The sequence below is a fragment of the Leptidea sinapis genome, chromosome 9 (assembly GCF_905404315.1).
Source record: "Leptidea sinapis chromosome 9, ilLepSina1.1, whole genome shotgun sequence".
NCBI classification, from domain to species: Eukaryota; Metazoa; Arthropoda; class Insecta; order Lepidoptera; family Pieridae; genus Leptidea; species Leptidea sinapis.
Window position 1 is genome coordinate 13,108,695 of NC_066273.1, and position 18,593 is coordinate 13,127,287.

Below are 18,593 nucleotides of genomic sequence, written 5' to 3' on the forward strand. Positions count from 1 at the left end.
TGAAAGTATCGATACCTGCTTGAAAAAAGAATGAATTGTTAATACTCAATTATTAGCACTTTTTACTAATATCTTTAAATTTCCACTGCTGGCCAACCTGCCACATATCTTTTAGCAGACAGTAGTTAGGCATAGACATAAGATACAAATTATCGTTTAATAATTTTAGGGTTATATTTTACTTTTAGGTATATCTTTTTTCTCCCACTTTTTTAGGCTTAATTACGATTTGCGTTTTCTTAGTTTTGTTACATTCTACAATTATTCATAAGGTTCCATGAAGTGCGCCACTTCTTTCAGTCAATCCCAAAATACATGCATACTCGCTTCCTCCCTTCGAAGATCTCTGATAAACAAAGAAATTAATTGAAATGACTCCTATTCTAATATCAGTTAAGATGACGTTTAGTTGGAAATGAAATGTCAATTTGCAAACAAAGTTGACAAATGTTGCACGTAAGTAAGATATCGAACGATATGATAGTTGGGGCTGACTCTAGTTAGTCTCTGAAAAAAAAAACTATGATAGCTGCCAGAAAACTTTTCATTACCATTATAACCGGTTAAAATGTATGGTGCTCAGCAGCCTAGCGAAACTCTATCTGAAAAAAGCCATTCACTCGAGTATGAAACGTGCAGTCATATTTTATAGATTGACAGATGACAGCTATAATCTTGTAAAAAACAAACATAGCCGAAATCCACTTTGTTTTAAATCAAATTTTCGGTTTCTAACTTAGCCGGATTGTACATCGTCGCCATTCGCCATACTGTAATTACTACTATTTCAAACTTACGTCAAATGCCTGCACATTTCATAATAAACTAAATTTCAATTTTTAAATCATAATATGCGGCTCCTGAATGCATCGTGGAGGCTTATGATATGTGGGTAGATAAAGTAGTGTATGTAACTGTAAATAATTAGGCATTAAAATACACGTGTGATGTTATTATAATAATAATACTGACACACTCTTACACAAATTATCTTGCCCCAAACAAGGCACAGCCTGTACTATGGGTGCAAGACAACGATATATTTAATACAACATACATACATAAATGCATGTAAACATCCATGACTCTGAAACTACCATTCATATTCATCATATAAATTATTGCACTTACCGGCATTTGAACCCGTCCCGGGTTCTAGCTCAGTAGGCAGGGTCACTAACCACTATAAACCCACACTCATATTTAATGCTTTTCATTATGTATAGTAACATAAATTACTGTAATATAACAGCATGTTTGATTAAATGTCAATTTCTAATATTATCGATATCCATACTGTTCACATCACTAGTGCACTAGCAAAGTAAGTAATACATCTAGAAGCAAATCAGAGCAGAGGTAGCTTGCCGGCAATCACAACGCGAGAGCCGGCTGAGCAGTTAGGGTTGCCACTTCTAAGTTATTCAATCATAATATTTATAATCTAAATGCTTAGTAGGTATTAAGAGTTCGCGTTTAAATTTAATAGGTATAATAAATAAAAAGTTACTAAACAGTCAAAGAAGCTTATGTGTGTTGTATAGAGAGGTAGGTGAACGAAGCTACGAATAAATAAGTTCGATCAAAGATTCAATTCGTTCGTAGATTCGACGTCGACTAGTAAGGAAGGTGTTCTACTAACACGAAGTCGCTCGCCTCGAGGTTTTTGTCATACATCTTGATAATTTTTCAATATTATTTATTTCAATTTTTGTAATTGCTAATCAGTTGGCAAACTTTATTTCTCATAATTCGATGTATACGAATAACTTAATCAAATTATATTATGCTTAGTACCTACCAATAAAATTGTGCGATACCAAAATATTGGATACAAAATAGAAGCAGAGTTGACTAATTTAAAACAAATTTTAGATAAAGATGCATTTAGTAAAGTTTTCACTAACGAGTGACTATTTTAGCCAATGCAATGGACAGCAACAATAAATTTTGTAAGACTGTGTATATGTGCTATAGCCAATTCCAATAAAAAAAAAATAACAAATACCAACCGACTTTAAAAAACCTATTCCAAAACATTATATTAAGCACTAAAAAGTAAAAAAATTATTGTGTACTACAACTTAATAATGGACTTATTTCTAAAGTTCTCCTAAGTTAAATGAAATGAAAAGACTTCCTAAAAGTCAATCCAATAATTACGACAAAATAATGTAGTTACAATAATTATTATATTATTATTATTATTGTTACAATACAGTACAATTGAGAACCTTTTTTAAAGTCGATTAAAAATGATCGCCGTGCAATAAATGTTTCTTTTACAAAATTATGTAAAAATACATGTGTTATACTTGTACGTATTATAAGGTAGGTATTGTGATAAGTGATGGCATTGTAAGATACTCACGGGAGGCTTTGGTGTTTGTTCTTATGCTAAGCAAATACATGAATGGTGACGTCAAATGGTGTATTAGCGCAGAATAGGTAATACTTACGTATGTATTAGTAACAGATGTTCCAGCTTAACAAATATTGTAGGTACTAGTATTTACCGCTTTTATCTCGTTCAATCAGGTTTTCAAACACGCAATGTGAGCTGTCGGTCGCGTGATGAACTAGATGAAGTAAAAGATAACCTGTGTGATGAAGGTCTTAAGCCACCTACCAACCAGAGTTGCAACACGGAGGTGTGCCCAGCGCACTGGGTGGAGGGACCTTGGAGTAACTGCTCGAAGCCTTGTGGAGAAGATGGAACCAGATCGCGGCAGGTTCGCTGTGAGCAGGTCATCAGTAATGGGTAAGCACGCATTTATCACATAAAGTGGCGTTATTATAAGTGTGAATGTTAGTTTGTTACGCTTTCACGCATAAACTACTGAAACGATCTCGATTAAATTTAGTACAGAGATGGACTAGAAATTGGAAAAGGACATAGGCTATCTTTTATCATGACTAAGAGGTTTGGAGGGGTTGAAATAGGGGGTGGAGGTTTGAATAGAATTTTGTCACAATCAAAGATGACACAATGAAACTTTGTATTTATGCACTTGATAAGAAATAAATAAATATTTGTTCTAGCGTTTTTGAAATTTCGATGTGTGTGGGGATGAAAAAGGGGGCGAAAGAATCCAAGTTTTCACACCTAAAAAAATGCTCCCCAAAGTAACTATTCTACGCGGACGAAGTTGCGGGTGAAAGCTAGAATTTATATATTTTTATGAAAATGCGAGAATAGACGAACAGGACGTTCAGATGATGGTGATTAATACGCCCTGCCCATTACAATGCAGTGCCGCTCAGGATTCTTGGAGCCCAAAAATTTTGAGCGGCAATACAATTGCGCTCTTCACCTTGAGACACAAGATGTTAAGTCTCATTTGCACAGTAATTTCACTAGCTACTGAAGGGCGCCCTTCAGACCGAAACACAGTAATGTTTATACATTACTGTGTTTAGTAATATATTAATTCAATTTCGACCAATATTTATGGACGATGTGGGATGTAGGTCGCCCGAGAGTCGCACAAACATACCAAGATTTGTAGATTATGCTGCATTCGGACGATTGGCTTAGTTAGAAGAGCGACGGGACGTAACCGCGAAGGCGGGTTCGAATCCCGCATCGTTCGTAACTTTTCATATAAATTATAAAAGAGATTAAACTTAATGAAGTGTGGCTTGAGATTATGCGAAATCAGACCATTTACGGAAATGACGAACAGAACTATTATTGTGGAGCCAACTAGAACTATTTCTGGTTGAAATATCTCCAAGTACTTTTTATATCCTGGTATTTAGGTGTTTGCTGTATCTCAGGCTTATTGGCAACAACAGTTCTGTTCGTGATGTTTAATCTTTCCCAATACTTTGTAGCGTATATGCACAACACATATATAAAAGGCACATGCCATTAGAAAGATGAGAATATCTAGAATTACTATGTCTAATGAACTCACCTGAACGACAACTTCAAGCCTCGTTAATCAAGGACAAGAAAAGGTTCTATTGAGATTAATCTCAAATCAGCTTTTGAGATTACTATTTGCTTTTCAGATAAGCTTGGAATAACCAACTATTAAAGTACACTTACGCAAGGCTACCTATTGTTCCATAAGTGCATCATGTATTTTTTGAGGATGTGACTTCTAGCTTAGATTATTTTTACGTCTAGAATCTAGATAGAGCCTCTGCAATTAGGTATCGCATAACATTAGACTAGGTTTATTGCTCAAGCCTTTTTTTATGAAAATAAGGGACGAGACGAGCTGTAATTGATACGCCCCACCCATTACAATGCAGTGCCGCTCAGGAGTCTTGAAAAACCCAAAAATTCTGAGCGGCAATACAACTGCGCTCGTCATCTTGAGACACAAGATGTTAAGTCTCATTTGCCCAGTAATTTCACTAGCTACGGCACCCTTCAGACTGAAACACAGTAAAGTGTGCATGACAAGCTACGTCTTACACTGGCGATAAGTAAGTCACTTTGTTTAAGTGTGGGTGCGTTGCTTAAAATAGAGGCTTGTTAGCTGTTGCTCACCGCTATTTTTTTCGACGTGTTCACAGCTGTCACAGTCTATCTAGAGTCTAGACGTATAAATTATTGTAAAAGACTTCTAAATTCTTTGATATCTTTCAGACATTCCTCAATAGTCGATGATAAGGAATGCATCGAGCTCCACGGACGAAAACCGGCTCGATTCGAGGAATGTAACAAGAACGCAACCTGTCCAACTTGGTTCAAGGGACCATGGAAAGCTGTAAGAAATATTACTCATAATTTCAAATAATATTTGCAATAATAATTATATTTAAGACTATCATAAAAACTTTTCTCGCTGTTTTGAGAAGTAGGAGACGTACGAGCAGTATGTTTAACTGGTGGTAATTGATACGCCCTGCCCATTACAATGAAGTGCCGCTCAGGATTTTTGCCTATGTATTGTCCTGGTAGCATCGCGTATCTTTCTATAGTTTGGTTGTATTTGGTAGAAGAACGCCACTCATCTTCATCCTTACTAATATTATAAATGTGAATGTAAGTTTGTTTGTTACGCTTTTACGCCGGAGCAACTGCACCGATTTTAATGAAATTACACAAGTACAGCGATAGATTAGAGCTTCGGAAAACACAAAGGTTACATTTTATCCTAGAAAAATCAATGATTCCCGCGGGATTTGTGAAAATATAATTATAATTATACCAATAGTAGGTTTAGTTTGCCATAGCAATCTTCCTCGAAATAAGATTCATATAATATGTTGGGAACGGGAGCGAAAACGGGAACCGGAACTGGAATAGGACATGAGATAAACTTCAATTCCAAACCTGCTTATTATTTTTAAAAACCCTTTCGGCCTTACAAATAAACTTGGTATAAAGTTATAACTGATGATAAACAAAGAAAATGCAAAATGTTTACAATATCGTTGACAACACTGTCAATACAATGATATTCTGAAGTTTTCCTAATGACAAGCTGCCTTGCAAATAAACGCGGGAAACGTTATACTCGTACGTCCGAACAAACCATTCGTAAGCAAAATGTCTATATTTTGTAAACATTTTAGATATTCTTGGTTTATGCTTACTTATAGCTTTCTGCAAATTTTATTTGTAAGGCCGTTAATCTACGCGGACGAAGTTGCGGGCATCAGCTAGTTGGCTTGTAATTCTTAGTTTATTCATAATACCTGCTAAATGATTTACGTTTTCATAATTGTTCATAAGCACATTGAGGACTTTTCTAGAAACTGTGACAATCACAATGTTTACACGAGGAATAAACATAAACTTGTTATGACTACTACTCGGCTAGGTCAAGTTAGCGAGTCTTTTGTGGGGCGATGTATATGCTTTTACAACAAGATCCCAGAAAAATCTTTAAAACAAAATTATAACGATATTCAAAAGAATTGTTAAAAAACGTTTGTGTGGTTATAACATAAATGACTGTCTTAATGATACCACAGATTGGGAATAGAGCGACCGCCCTCAGGCTATTAAAAATAATAAGTTTAATTGTACAATATTACTTTGTAAACATATTTTTTGATGTAAATAAGCCTGCTAAGTTTGTTACGCCCATTCTACTCAGGCCTGAAGCGTTCTTTTTGGAATGGGTGGTAGTTTTTGACTTTCAATAAGTGATGTCACATCCTATTTTGAATAAAATATTTGAATTTGTTCAATAGTGTGACAAGCTTTGTGGTGGGGGTAAGCAAATCCGGCAAGTGGTCTGTCATCGGCGAGTCAACGGTCGAGTGGAGGTGTTTGGAGACGAGGAGTGTCCTGAGGAGAAGCCACCTGCAGAACAGCCCTGTATCCTGCATCTTTGTGTTGCAGTGGATTGGGTGCTCAGTAATTGGACGGGGGTAAGATATGAGTTACTATTAAACGTAATAGATATCAATTATTATAATAATTGTATAATTAAAATTAAAAAATCCTTACTTTTTTTATTATTTGCCTTAGATTAAGGATTGGCCTCCACTGCACTCCAGATAGATACCGCAGTACCTAAGAACAATAGCTATTTTATTACAGCAACTATTAGATGCCTGTGTGCGTGGCATCAAGACACTCAATGGCATCTTTAAAATGTTTGTATCATACGCTTCGTGTTATTTTACATTGAAATTAATAAAACAGAAAATACTTACTAATGATATGTGATCTCCGTGTCTCTCTTATTTCTTATAGTATTTATTTTATTACAAAGTTTTACTACGTAACCCAGCATTTTAGTTTGAGAGTCTGTAGTCTAACCGGTTGCGACTACGCCTGTGGTATCTAGCTGGAGCGCAGCAGAGACCAATCCTTAATCGAAGTTATTTACTAATCTATTGTTAGTACTTATTGTACGTAGGTACCTATTTTTTACTCACGAACGCAGCGAAACAAATGGGATTGCTTATTGTTTCAAATGTATGTTTATAGTCGGTGTTTTTTGTAAAATATATTTTATTGTTATTTTTTTTTGTTTAATGACGATTCTCGATAGATCGAAGATTCTCAATAATGTACTTTACCACACTTTCATGTAATGATATTATTTATAGATATACTAGCTGACCCGGCAGACGCTGTTCTGTCAATAGAAAAAAAAGATGTATTCGGGAATAATGTAGTCTAAAGCCATCGGAAATGTGTAAAACGTATATCTGAATGATCATACCCTGCAACTACCGTTTTTTTAAAGTATTAAGGTGCCATAAGGATATACACATGCCATACAGTCTATTCTGTAGACTTATATAAGATACACAATTCCACCTTACATTAATTTGTTATAATATCTCAAAACGTTCAGACAGCTGTTTCGTTGAAACCTCCCAGACGGCTTAATTTTTTCCGGCACCTCTAACAAACATCATTGAATACAATTTTTTTTAAATTTTTTTATTAATGTATACAAAAATCTGTACAAAAACTTTACAAATTATAATCTAAAACCTTCCTCGACCACGCTATCATCCAATCCATTGGTGTAAAGAGCATGAAAATCAGTGCAATCGTTTTTGAGTTTATTGCGAACAGACAGACAGACAGACGCGGCAGAGGACTTTGTTTTATAATATGTTGTGACTATATAAAACAATTGCTAACACTATAAAACGACCCGTAGATTTTTTCACAAACAATATCTGATCTGAGTCATCATTTGTTCTTTGGTATTAAAAACAAACTAAACACTGACTAATTCTTAAAAACTTGGCAAATGGCTAATTTTCCTGAATAAAAATTCAGGTTAAAAATTAGGTGTGATGGCTCTTAACTAAGAAGTTCAATAACCTTGTGTAAGAAATAATAAATTAATTATTTAACGTGTATTTCATCAATAAAATAACTCTGACCGAAGATTCTGTTATAAACAAAATTCAGTTTTTTTACACCCTCTTTAAGAATGTTTGTAGCACGCATTCTGTCAATTCTATGTCAAAGGTTACATTAATAAAGTTTATATTGTCCAAAGCGCTAAGGTTAGATTAGAAATAATTTTATACGGTGGTGAAGTATTCTTAACTTTTACCCCCAATTATTTTTCTTCACCTTCAATTTCCATAAGTACCTTCTCCTGACAATAACGAACACATCAAAAAAAGAATTAGCGAAATCGGTTCAGCCGTTCACGCGTGATGCCGTCAAGGGAAATAGGGATTCATGTAAATATAGATATAGCTGTAAGCATTTTTTTTTTGTTTGAATAAATTACTTTGAAAATAAATATCAAATGTTTGTGTTCCAGTGTGATACATGTTCATCTAAAAACAGAACTAGGGTAGCCCAATGCGTGACTGAAAACCGCCAAGTGGTTGATCCAAGCATGTGCAGTTATCATCAAATGCCAGTTTTGGAAGAGCCGTGCGATAAAGACAAATTACCTGATTGCGAAGTACAATGGTACGCGACCCAGTGGAGCAAAGTACGTATTATACTATTACTGATGACCCGTGGCTCATGCCTGCCAGACTAACTTTTTCGCTTATTTTTTATATGACTTCATGGGACGAGACAAGCAAGGTTCAGCTAATGGTAATTGATACGCCCTGCTTATTACAATGCAGTGCCGGCCAGGATTCTTGAAAAAAAAAACAAAATTCAAACCGGCACTACAATTCGCTCGTCGCCTTGAGACAAAAAGATGTTAAGTCTCAGTTGCCCAGTAATTTCACTAGCTACCGCCCTTCAGACTAAAACAAAATAATGCTTACACATTACTGTTTCACAGCAGAAAAAGGCACCGTTGTGGTGCTACTCCGCGATATTTGATTGAACCCAAATTTGTGAGTGGCTTCAATTTGAGATATGAGATGTAAAGTATCATTTGCCCAGTAGTTTTACTAGCTATGGCGCCCTACAATCTGAAATATTGGGCGTATGCTGAGACGTAGACGAAGCTCGCAGAGCAAGGCAGAGCAGATTTTGTGACATATGTACCTACGTACTAAGAGCTACGTAGGCTGCGGTGCAAACATGTACGGCGCAGACATGCTTCTGTCCTGCTCTGCGTCTCGTGGTAGCGCCGGTCGCGGGCACAGATTTCTGTGTGATGCATGCATGGTTTTTACCGCTAATTCAACTTTGCACACATGTTTTTTCCAGGTAATTCTTGGATCAGATTATTTAATTGAATTAGTGTGTTGTGGACATTGTTTGTGTTAAATTTATCATTCAGACTATAAAAAAAAAACAAAAGACGCTCGTGGCCTATGTCTGCCACGCCTTCCCTGCCCTGCTAATTCTGTACTGTGCTGTAAAAAAAGTATTATTAAAAAAATACTGCTTCAGGGCTGATACACGGCGCCGCTGTGGTGTCCACCTATACGGAATACTGTAGAACTACTAGCATAAAGAATAAAGTTATAAAAAAAACAATGTTTTATGATGTTTTTAATAATAATTAACTTGTTGACTTTACATCGCTTTAGAACGGTTGAACATTAAAAATATTTTCTTCGTTTTAGTTCGGCTAGGCAATTAATGATTTTAAATCGTTAAGGTTTATTTTTTCCTCTTTTTTTGTCTCAAAACGAAATAAATATAACAATATTATTATTCTTTTTATTGAATATTCGTCTACTGTCTTGGTCTTTCTGTTCAGGTAATAAAGATAATGGTCGATATAGAGATACAGATGGGAAAGTAAAGTTTATAAAAAATCTGTAAATTGTTCCCTTACTTTAATTTCTATAAATAATTTCAGTGTTCAACGTTGTGTGGTAAAGGTAACAAAACACGTCTTGTATTCTGTGGACGATACGACGGGGTATCGGTGGAGAATGTTGATGACAAGCAATGCAGCAAACTAGAACGATACAGCGATACCAAGGAATGCGAAGTCCCGAATGAAAAATGTCCAGCACAGTGGTTCGCGGCACCGTGGACTAATGTATGTTGAAACATTATATCGATTTAACGATTAAAATAGGAATAGGACAGGCTCTCAAAGAAAAATTTTAAGAAATAAATATTATGACTGTTCATTGTCAGTACACTTATGAAAATTTAATATACGTTCACAAAAATTACATCACCATATTGCTCATAATGGTGATTTTCATTATTATAACACTACAAATAAGGTATTGTTTGTAACTAATTCTAGTAGGCTTCATAAAATGTATACACTTTTATAATAAAGTCCCAGCCACTGTTCAGGCATTATCTATAAATAAATTTAAATATTTTATTAAAAATAGCTCTGTCGTAGTGGAGTAGTAGACTCCACAGCTGAATATCTAAGTGATCCGACAGCCTGGGACTAGATTATGATTATTTTATAGCAATAGCAATGACAGTACAATAGTGTATATTTGATTAAAACGAGCGCAAAAATAAGAATGTTGGGAGAATTTCTTGCACCGCTTCTTCTCTTTCAGAGCGCCATTTCTTTCCGAAGCGATAGTAGTGTCGTATATTAGAAATGACATCAAAAAGAATTCTAAAGTAATTAATTTTGAGAAAATAAATGAGTTTTATGCCTTTTAATAAAACTAAGTGAACCACATCAATGCTGCTGTGGCGAGTAGGTACGTAGATGCTTTAGAACGTCAGGAGATGTCCAGCCTAAAATTGGCAGACCGTTCCAGTTGTCACGTCAGCATTAGTGAAGCCATCCGCAGGACATTTGCCGCTCCGAATATACCGTCTTGATGACAGGCGTCCTGATGGCTTGACCTCCCATAAGCTCGGGGAATGCTGGTGGCCTAGGACGCGACTTGCGTCGACATTATGGTTCCTCTTAATGTCCAGGCTATTTCATTTAGTGCTGGAACTGTTGCTTTGACTGCCAAAGATAGAAAACTTAACACATATATCGGTCTCAGTTAACGCTATATCTTCGTGCTGTTTTGTGTCGAGTCACTTGGTTCGAGTGGTCCAGCGGTGCGGATAATTCACAAAGTACTAACTAAGCGTCTAAACAGAGGCACAGGAAACCCAAGCGCTGGCAGCTATTTCGGTCAACGGATCAGCAGAATTCTGCCAGTATTCTTGGTACATTTTTCGTAGTTTTTACTTCATGATTACAAAAGCATCGATTCCTTGTGGATGAATAAATTTAAAATCTAGTATAGGTACTATTGCAATTTACAAAAGTTACTGATATGACGTCATTCAATTATTGATGTACGCCAAACCGACTCTTCGTCATTTGGCTGTAACTCGTCGTATCACAATCTGGATATATTATAGTAAAGGAGAAGAGGGTAGTAGAATATTTCTATGCGGAAAAAAAATATTATGAATAATATTTTTGTAAATTTACATTTCAGTGTACAAAGGTATGCGGCGGCGGTGAACAGAAACGAGCAATTATGTGTCTTCGCGGTAACAAGGAGTCTAAAGACTGTGCTGAAGATTCCATTCCTGAGAACTGGCGATCATGTAATGAACAGCCCTGTGATGAAGGTAACTGTCGTATTTTATCTTAGCTGAAGAAAGGTAAAATAATAAGGAACCTCGGGTTCCCGATAATCCCAATCAATATCAGTTGTTCCTTTGTACATTTGTATTGTATAACTCACGTTTCGTCTAGTAACTTGGAGTATCTATACTTATTGTTAGCTACGAGACGGGCAGATAGGTACATTTATATAACACTAATGATTTATCTTATACCTACCTACATATTTTAAACAAAAGTTCATAATGTTAATGAATTAATTTAGTTTTGACTATTTATTTACCTTGTGTTAAAATAATAGATTTTTTAAATCAATATCCATAATCAATTGTTATACTATGATGCATCACAATAACAAAACGATATTAGCGGTACTAACGGTACTACCATTAGCTGTCAGCTTAGCCGCCCATACTGTCAGTCGCTGGTAATTTATTGATTAAGCCATCCGATCATGATGTGGGCAACTAACTTCATTTACCTTGGAAGATATATATATATATATAGACGACCACCAAATATTATATTTATATATATAAGAATGAATTGGTGTTCGTTAGTCTCGCTAAAACTCGAGAACGGCTGGACCGATTTGGCTAATTTTGGCCTTGAATTATTTGTGGAAGTACAGGGAAGGTTTAAAAGGTAAATAAATAGGAAAATGCTCGGAATTAAATAAAAACAACAAATTTGTTTTTGCTTAGATGCGTACGCCGTCGAATTTATTGACGCAACGGTTTGACAGTTATGCTGTGAAACAATTTCATTACAACAACAGGGTGCATTTTTACGAAGCAATTCTTGATGTTATGAAATATTATTGACAAATTCATAAAAAACATTATCTTATTTATTATATACAGAACAACGTCTGTCGGGTCAGCTAGTATTATATATAATATTTGGTAGTCGTCTGTTATCATATAATGCAAAACGATAGTTAGATATGAATCTTCATTACTAGTTCAAAATACAGTGTCCTAGAAATAGGTTTTTGAAGACACATAGTTCTTTGTCTACACTATTATTTAGTGATAATACTTATAGTAAATGTTATACTTACAGACCAAATGCTACCATTGAATACTAAGTCTACACCCATTATGGATGATGATTACATTCTCGGGGAATGTATTGAGTACGAAAAGGACTACGAAGAAGAAGGAGCCGAAGTTATTGATGACACTCTTCCCAGTAATGAGGCAAGCTAACATATTCCTTTTCTGTTTGTTTTATGAAACTATTTAAGTTGAGTGAGTTGAGAGAGAAAAAATGTTGCTGCTGATAAATTATTTGAGCACAGAACCTGTACGGTGATTCCCGGGCTTAGATTTCAATATCGTTTTTGCAAGCTCTTTTTGTTTTTCGTAATCTATTTTTGGTACTCTCCGTTCAGTTAATTCTAAATATAGGCTGACATTATTATTTTATTATTTTTGTTTCAGCTCGACGTCATGTTTAGTGATAGCCCAGGTAACTATTGATTCTCGTAACACTAATATCCAAAAAAGTAAATAAAAAAAAAGCGTGGAAAATCTTAAAAAATCCCAAATACATTAGTAATTTATTATCCGTATTGACGATGGGTATCCTTACGCTTTGTATCTTTAAACGCAAAGCCCAACACCGATTTTGCGAATTTTCTGGTGGTGCACAAGAACTGCCAGTATACAAAAGACAAATAATTACACATACATTACACAATAACGACCGTTCCCAATATACTATCTACAGATAGAGATAAATTACTACCTTCTACTGTCAGTAACTAGCTGTCAATAATGTGAAGCTGTCCCAATATACCCGATAAGTCAGTCTTATCGCCAGTTCACTGTTGCAATTTCCATAAAAACTTATTTTTTTTTTTAATTTTCATAAAAGCTATACGTCGTCCCATTGACAGACAGCGTGTAGGGATAAGATGAGTTACCATCGATAAGTTTATTGAGACAGAAAAGTCACCAGTAGTTCTGATTTTAATCTCATGAACGCCACAACCGGAGATAGGCTGAATATTTGGAATGGCCGTTAGGCAACCACTGCCTGTAATATTTGTAAAGTAGTTTGCAGCAAGAGTCACCATGAAAAATTATAAAAGATTCTAGAATTTTTGGTAAAACATGCATTAAAAGTCCTCAACTCCTTAATAATTTAATAACTTCATAAGACGAGGCATACGTAATCCGAAACTTTAGATAAAGAATTGTTGTGAAATGATACTATAAAAACTGCCACAGGTAACTGCATATCTCTTTTTTCAGTTCTAGAAGGCTCTGGTGGCTGGACCGCTTTCACTGAAATTGAATCAGAATTTACTACTGAAGAAGGCTCTGGTGCAGGTATTTTTTTTGTTAATCTATATATATAAGAGATTTCCACGTATATAGTCACTCATCACGATATTTCTGGAACCATAAGCCGTAGAGACTTCAAATTTGGTAGGAATATTCCATTCGCCGAGTAGAGGTCAGCTAAGATTTCGGAATTTCGGATTTTTCGAAATTCCACCCGCAAGAGTTTTTTTTTATTATGAACAGAACAACGTCTGTCGGGTCAGCTAGTTACATATAAATTATAGGATAATTTTCCACAGTTATAGGATACCAATGTTATTAAGCTTGTGTGTTGAATAGGATAGGATCAAAGGGTCCACTAAAACGAGACCATAAATTTCATTAGCCAAACAAATGTTAGACATCTTTAAAAGAATTGTTTTTAAGTTTCGCAAATACGTAATTGACATAAAAACTGTAATTATATTCTCTCTTATTTTAAAAATTGTTGGATATAGTTTTTTTGTTCTTACATTATATGATCCGTTTTCAGATATAAGTGTAACGGAGGTAATGGTAACTCTTAGCGAATTCACAACAGATACTAAAACAGATGAATCTACTGATATCACTATAGCATCGACAACTTTAACAAATACCAATAAACCTTCTGAACACACTACAGAAACCGAAACAAACACCGACGAAACTACCGAAAGTACTGAAGAATCCACAACTGTAACAAACACAAACAATAATGCTGAAAGCACTATTTATTCATCAACTACTGACATTGCAACTAAGAGTACGATTGATTCCACCACTGGAACAAATATTGTACAATATAGTGAAAGTACGACCGGAACAAATACAGATAATGTAACAGAAATTAATTTAGATTCAACAACTGAAACAATTACTGATGAATCTACTGAAAGTAGTGTAGAACCCACAACTGGAACAAATATTGAAATTACTATAGTTTCAACAACTGAAACAAATACTGATGAATTTTCTGATAGTACTGTAGAAACAACTACAGATACTGCTACTGATACTACTTTAGAATCTACGACTACAACAAATAATGACAATGGAACTGAAAGTACTATAGATTCAACAACTGAAACTAATACTGATGAAACAACTGAAAGTACTGTAGAAACAACAACAGATAATACTACTGAAATAAGTATAGAATCTACCACCGGAACTAACAATGACAATGAAACTGAAAGTACTATAGATTCGACTACAGCAACAAATACTGGCGAATCCTTCGAAAGTACCATAGAATCTACAACTGGTACAAATACTGACGAATCTTATGAAAGTACTATAGAATCTACAACAGGAACAAATGGAGAAAATGCTTCTGAAAGTACTTTCGAATCGACGACAGGAACAAATACTGACAATGGAACTGAAAGTACAATAGAATCCACTACTTAAACGAGTACAGATAGTACTATTGATAGTACTATTAAATTCACAACTGGAGCAAATACCGACGATGAAACTGAAAGCAGTTTAGACAGCACAACTGGAACAAATACTGACAAATCATCTCAAAGTACTGTAGAATCTACAACAGACAGCTCTACTGAAACAACTATAGAATCTACAACGGGAATGAATACGGATGAATCTACAAGTGGCACAACTGATGTAGGTCTTCAGACTGGTAGCACAGAAATAGGTGTGTATTTTATAGTAGGTAATTAGTACATAAGTTATTCTTCCATAATATATTTATTCCTACACACTTAAGAGTTCTTTAGCTTGGGTATTCATCCACCTGATTTCTGTAGACGAAGTATTGATTGACTATTGAGAAGCTCTACATAAATATTTCTTTAGATTATTGACCAACGAACTTGTGGGTAACCTGATGGCCACAATAATAACCCATAATACCAATATATTTGGATGACTTTCTAAAGTACACGTATTTCACCTTTCAAGAGGAAAAGTCTCCAAGTAACATTGACTCACCATATCAATGTTTGATTAAGATTATGCAAAAGCATAGCAAAATGACCTTCCGCAAACAAACGCGATCCAATTCCACTTTTATGAAATTTTAGTAGTTATGGTGAGTCAAGCAAGGCATGTTTCAAGTGATTGATGAAAATCCATAACTTTATTGCACTGTGAATGAGCTCGTCGCCAAATACGTGACATACGATGTTATGTCTAAGTAAACAAGTAATTTTGTTAGCCATGGCGCTCTTCAAGCCGAAAGATAACTAATAGTGCTCGGGAGAAAAGGGGGCAAGTACTATTGCAAATTAATACGAATTACAAGTCGTATATATTCAGCACCATAATTTATTCGTGCAATGAGACTCACTTTGTTGGACCGATAATATTGAATTGAAATTCTATATTGTTATACCTTATTAATCGTGTGTTGTATTCTGTCTGTATCTTTTTGTTATAACCTCCTTTTACCACTCACATTATTTTACTAAAATTATTTACGATAACAGGAACAGAAATAGTCTCGACAACAGATGCTGGGTTCAGTTCGACTGAAAGCTCTACTATAACAGAAGCTGAAACAACACAGACTGGAACCAGTGAATATGCTGAAACATCTTCCACCGAATCTAACGAACCAACATCATTAACGCAAGAAAGTACTACTGAAGGTAAATAAATCAAATAAATACTATAATTCTTTCTAAAATTCATAAATCAAAGGATTATATGGCGGCCAAAACTTGGTTGTGTTTGCCTAGTCTGACGGCCAATCAGCATGTCCTAAATTTTTAGATCCATAGAAGCAATTTTTAAGAAGACACGCGTAGCATCGAATATTGGGATTATATTTAATAGGTAATATTTTGAAGAGAACGGGTTTGATTTTCTGTGTGTTTTATAGATTACTCAAAACTACTTAACCGATTTTATGAATATTATCTGCAGTGATTAATATAGGCTACATTTATTTCTAAAATTTGACACTTTCTATTTGTTCTTCGAAAGTTTCTTCAATTGGGCAGTCATTATTGGACGTGCACTGCAAAAGCTATATGGGGCTTGGCTATATAATATTAAAGAGATTCTTTGAAGTTCAAAATAGTTCAGGTTGCTCAAAAAATATTATATGCCAATCCAATTGACACTTTGTTACATTTATTACATTTAAAACATATTTACTTTTATATACTTCAACAGAATATACGTAATATTAATTAAATAGAGACAAATAAGGTTTTCGATGTAATTTAAGTCGCTAATAAGGTTGAGATATAAGTAAGCTGACATTTGAACAAACGTATTACACAACAAAATTAAGTGGTACTTAGATTTACTTTTTCTAATAGTATCTAAATATATCTATAATATCTGTAATAATGTTTGGAGATATTCATTTTTATTTTAATTATTTCTGATGTTAAATAAAAAAAAATACAAAAAAAAAACAACGGACTTCAAAAAACACTTTTCTAAAACAATAAATGTAATATGCACTAAAAACAAAAAAAAATATTGCGTATTTTTATAGAATCTAATTAATTAATCTAATTCTAGTCACAATTATTGTTATTCTTGAAATCGGTGTCCTCCCGCCGCCTTGTCACGTTGTGCGTGCCACACAAGCATATCTCACCTACAGCTATGTATATATGTAGTTACAAACCTACCTTGGCTGACATCCACTCCAACATATCAAACGACAACAATTTAAATTATTGTTATTTTTTGACTTTTAGTGTACACACTAATAATTTGTCTAAATATATTGTGTAGACCTACTAAACTTTGCAATGCAGTAATGAACGTAAGCTAATGATTACAGACAATAGAAATTCGTTAATTTGCATCTTAGAATTGAAGAGTTTCGTTACTTTGTCATGGATTCCATGACAAAGTAACGAAACTGATTCCATTCCAAACTCTCACCAAACGACCTTTGAAGTATGTATATCCTTTCCAATAAATAATAATCATCAAAATCGGTTCGCGCGATATTGAATTATTCGTCCATTTATCGCGCACATACTTTTAGCAAATGGTATTCTAATGGATGCCATTGTCAGATCTAGACCAAATTACAATTGGACCACACGGGAAGCACCAGCTTTCAAAAAAAGAATAATAAAAATCGGTACACACAGTCGAAAGATCTCAGGTAACAGACATAAAAAAACATACTGACGAATTGAGAACCTCCTCCTTTTTGAAGTTGGTTAAAAAGCCACCAATAGTCATCATAATATGGATAGTTAATATCTAATAGAAAATCGTGTTTAAATGGTAATTTTATGTTTTAGCTCAATTGGACTGGAAATCAACTGTGGAAGTATACACTCAACGGCAGAAATGTAAGATTAGGCGTAAGATCGCTAAATGCACGGATATTCGGATATATCCGTACGGATGCTGTCCTGACAAACGAACACCTGCGAAGGGGCCTTTCGATCTAGGTATTGGTCTTTATTTAAATATTACTTTTTCACTTCTTTTTGTTCTTTCTTAACTAATAAATAGAGAATTGAATCATGGATGTTCCATTAACTGAATTATAATCAGCAACCGATTGCTGACAAATGGACTCAGTATCTACTATCTTAAAATTTCCTACTATGCAAGACGAAACTGAAATATGAATATGATTTATCTCCAAATAGAAATAAATTAAAAGGTGTACTTTATAGGCACTTCCCAATAAACTATCTACAGATAGAGATAAGTTACTATCTTATACTGTAAGTAATTAGCTGCCAGTAATCTGAAGCTGTCCCAATATATCCGATAAGTCATTCTTATTGCCAATTCACTATTGCAATTTCCATACAAACTTCTATCCCTGGTAAGCTATACGTCGTCCCATTGACAGACAGCGTGTACGGATAAGATGAGTTAACGTCGATAAGTTTATTGGGACAGAAAAGTCAACGATAGTTACGATTTTTTATCTCAAGGAGATATTGGAATA

The 18,593-nt window shown here is 34.7% G+C and overlaps 1 protein-coding gene across 1 annotated transcript in view; it reads left to right on the top strand.

The window, feature by feature from the left end:
• The window catches only part of LOC126966101 (papilin-like), a gene marked incomplete at its 5' end in the record, with an annotated part of 34,078 nt that overhangs the window by 7,047 nt on the left and 8,438 nt on the right, over positions 1–18,593 (top strand). Inside the window, 11 exons of the mRNA XM_050809975.1 lie at positions 2,539–2,761; positions 4,604–4,724; positions 6,160–6,339; positions 8,214–8,390; positions 11,242–11,377; positions 12,438–12,574; positions 12,818–12,845; positions 13,634–13,711; positions 14,199–15,344; positions 16,138–16,299; positions 17,929–18,081. Coding sequence (XP_050665932.1) covers positions 2,539–2,761; positions 4,604–4,724; positions 6,160–6,339; positions 8,214–8,390; positions 11,242–11,377; positions 12,438–12,574; positions 12,818–12,845; positions 13,634–13,711; positions 14,199–15,097 — 1,979 coding nt within the window. The remainder of the gene's footprint in view (positions 1–2,538; positions 2,762–4,603; positions 4,725–6,159; positions 6,340–8,213; positions 8,391–11,241; positions 11,378–12,437; positions 12,575–12,817; positions 12,846–13,633; positions 13,712–14,198; positions 15,345–16,137; positions 16,300–17,928; positions 18,082–18,593) is intronic.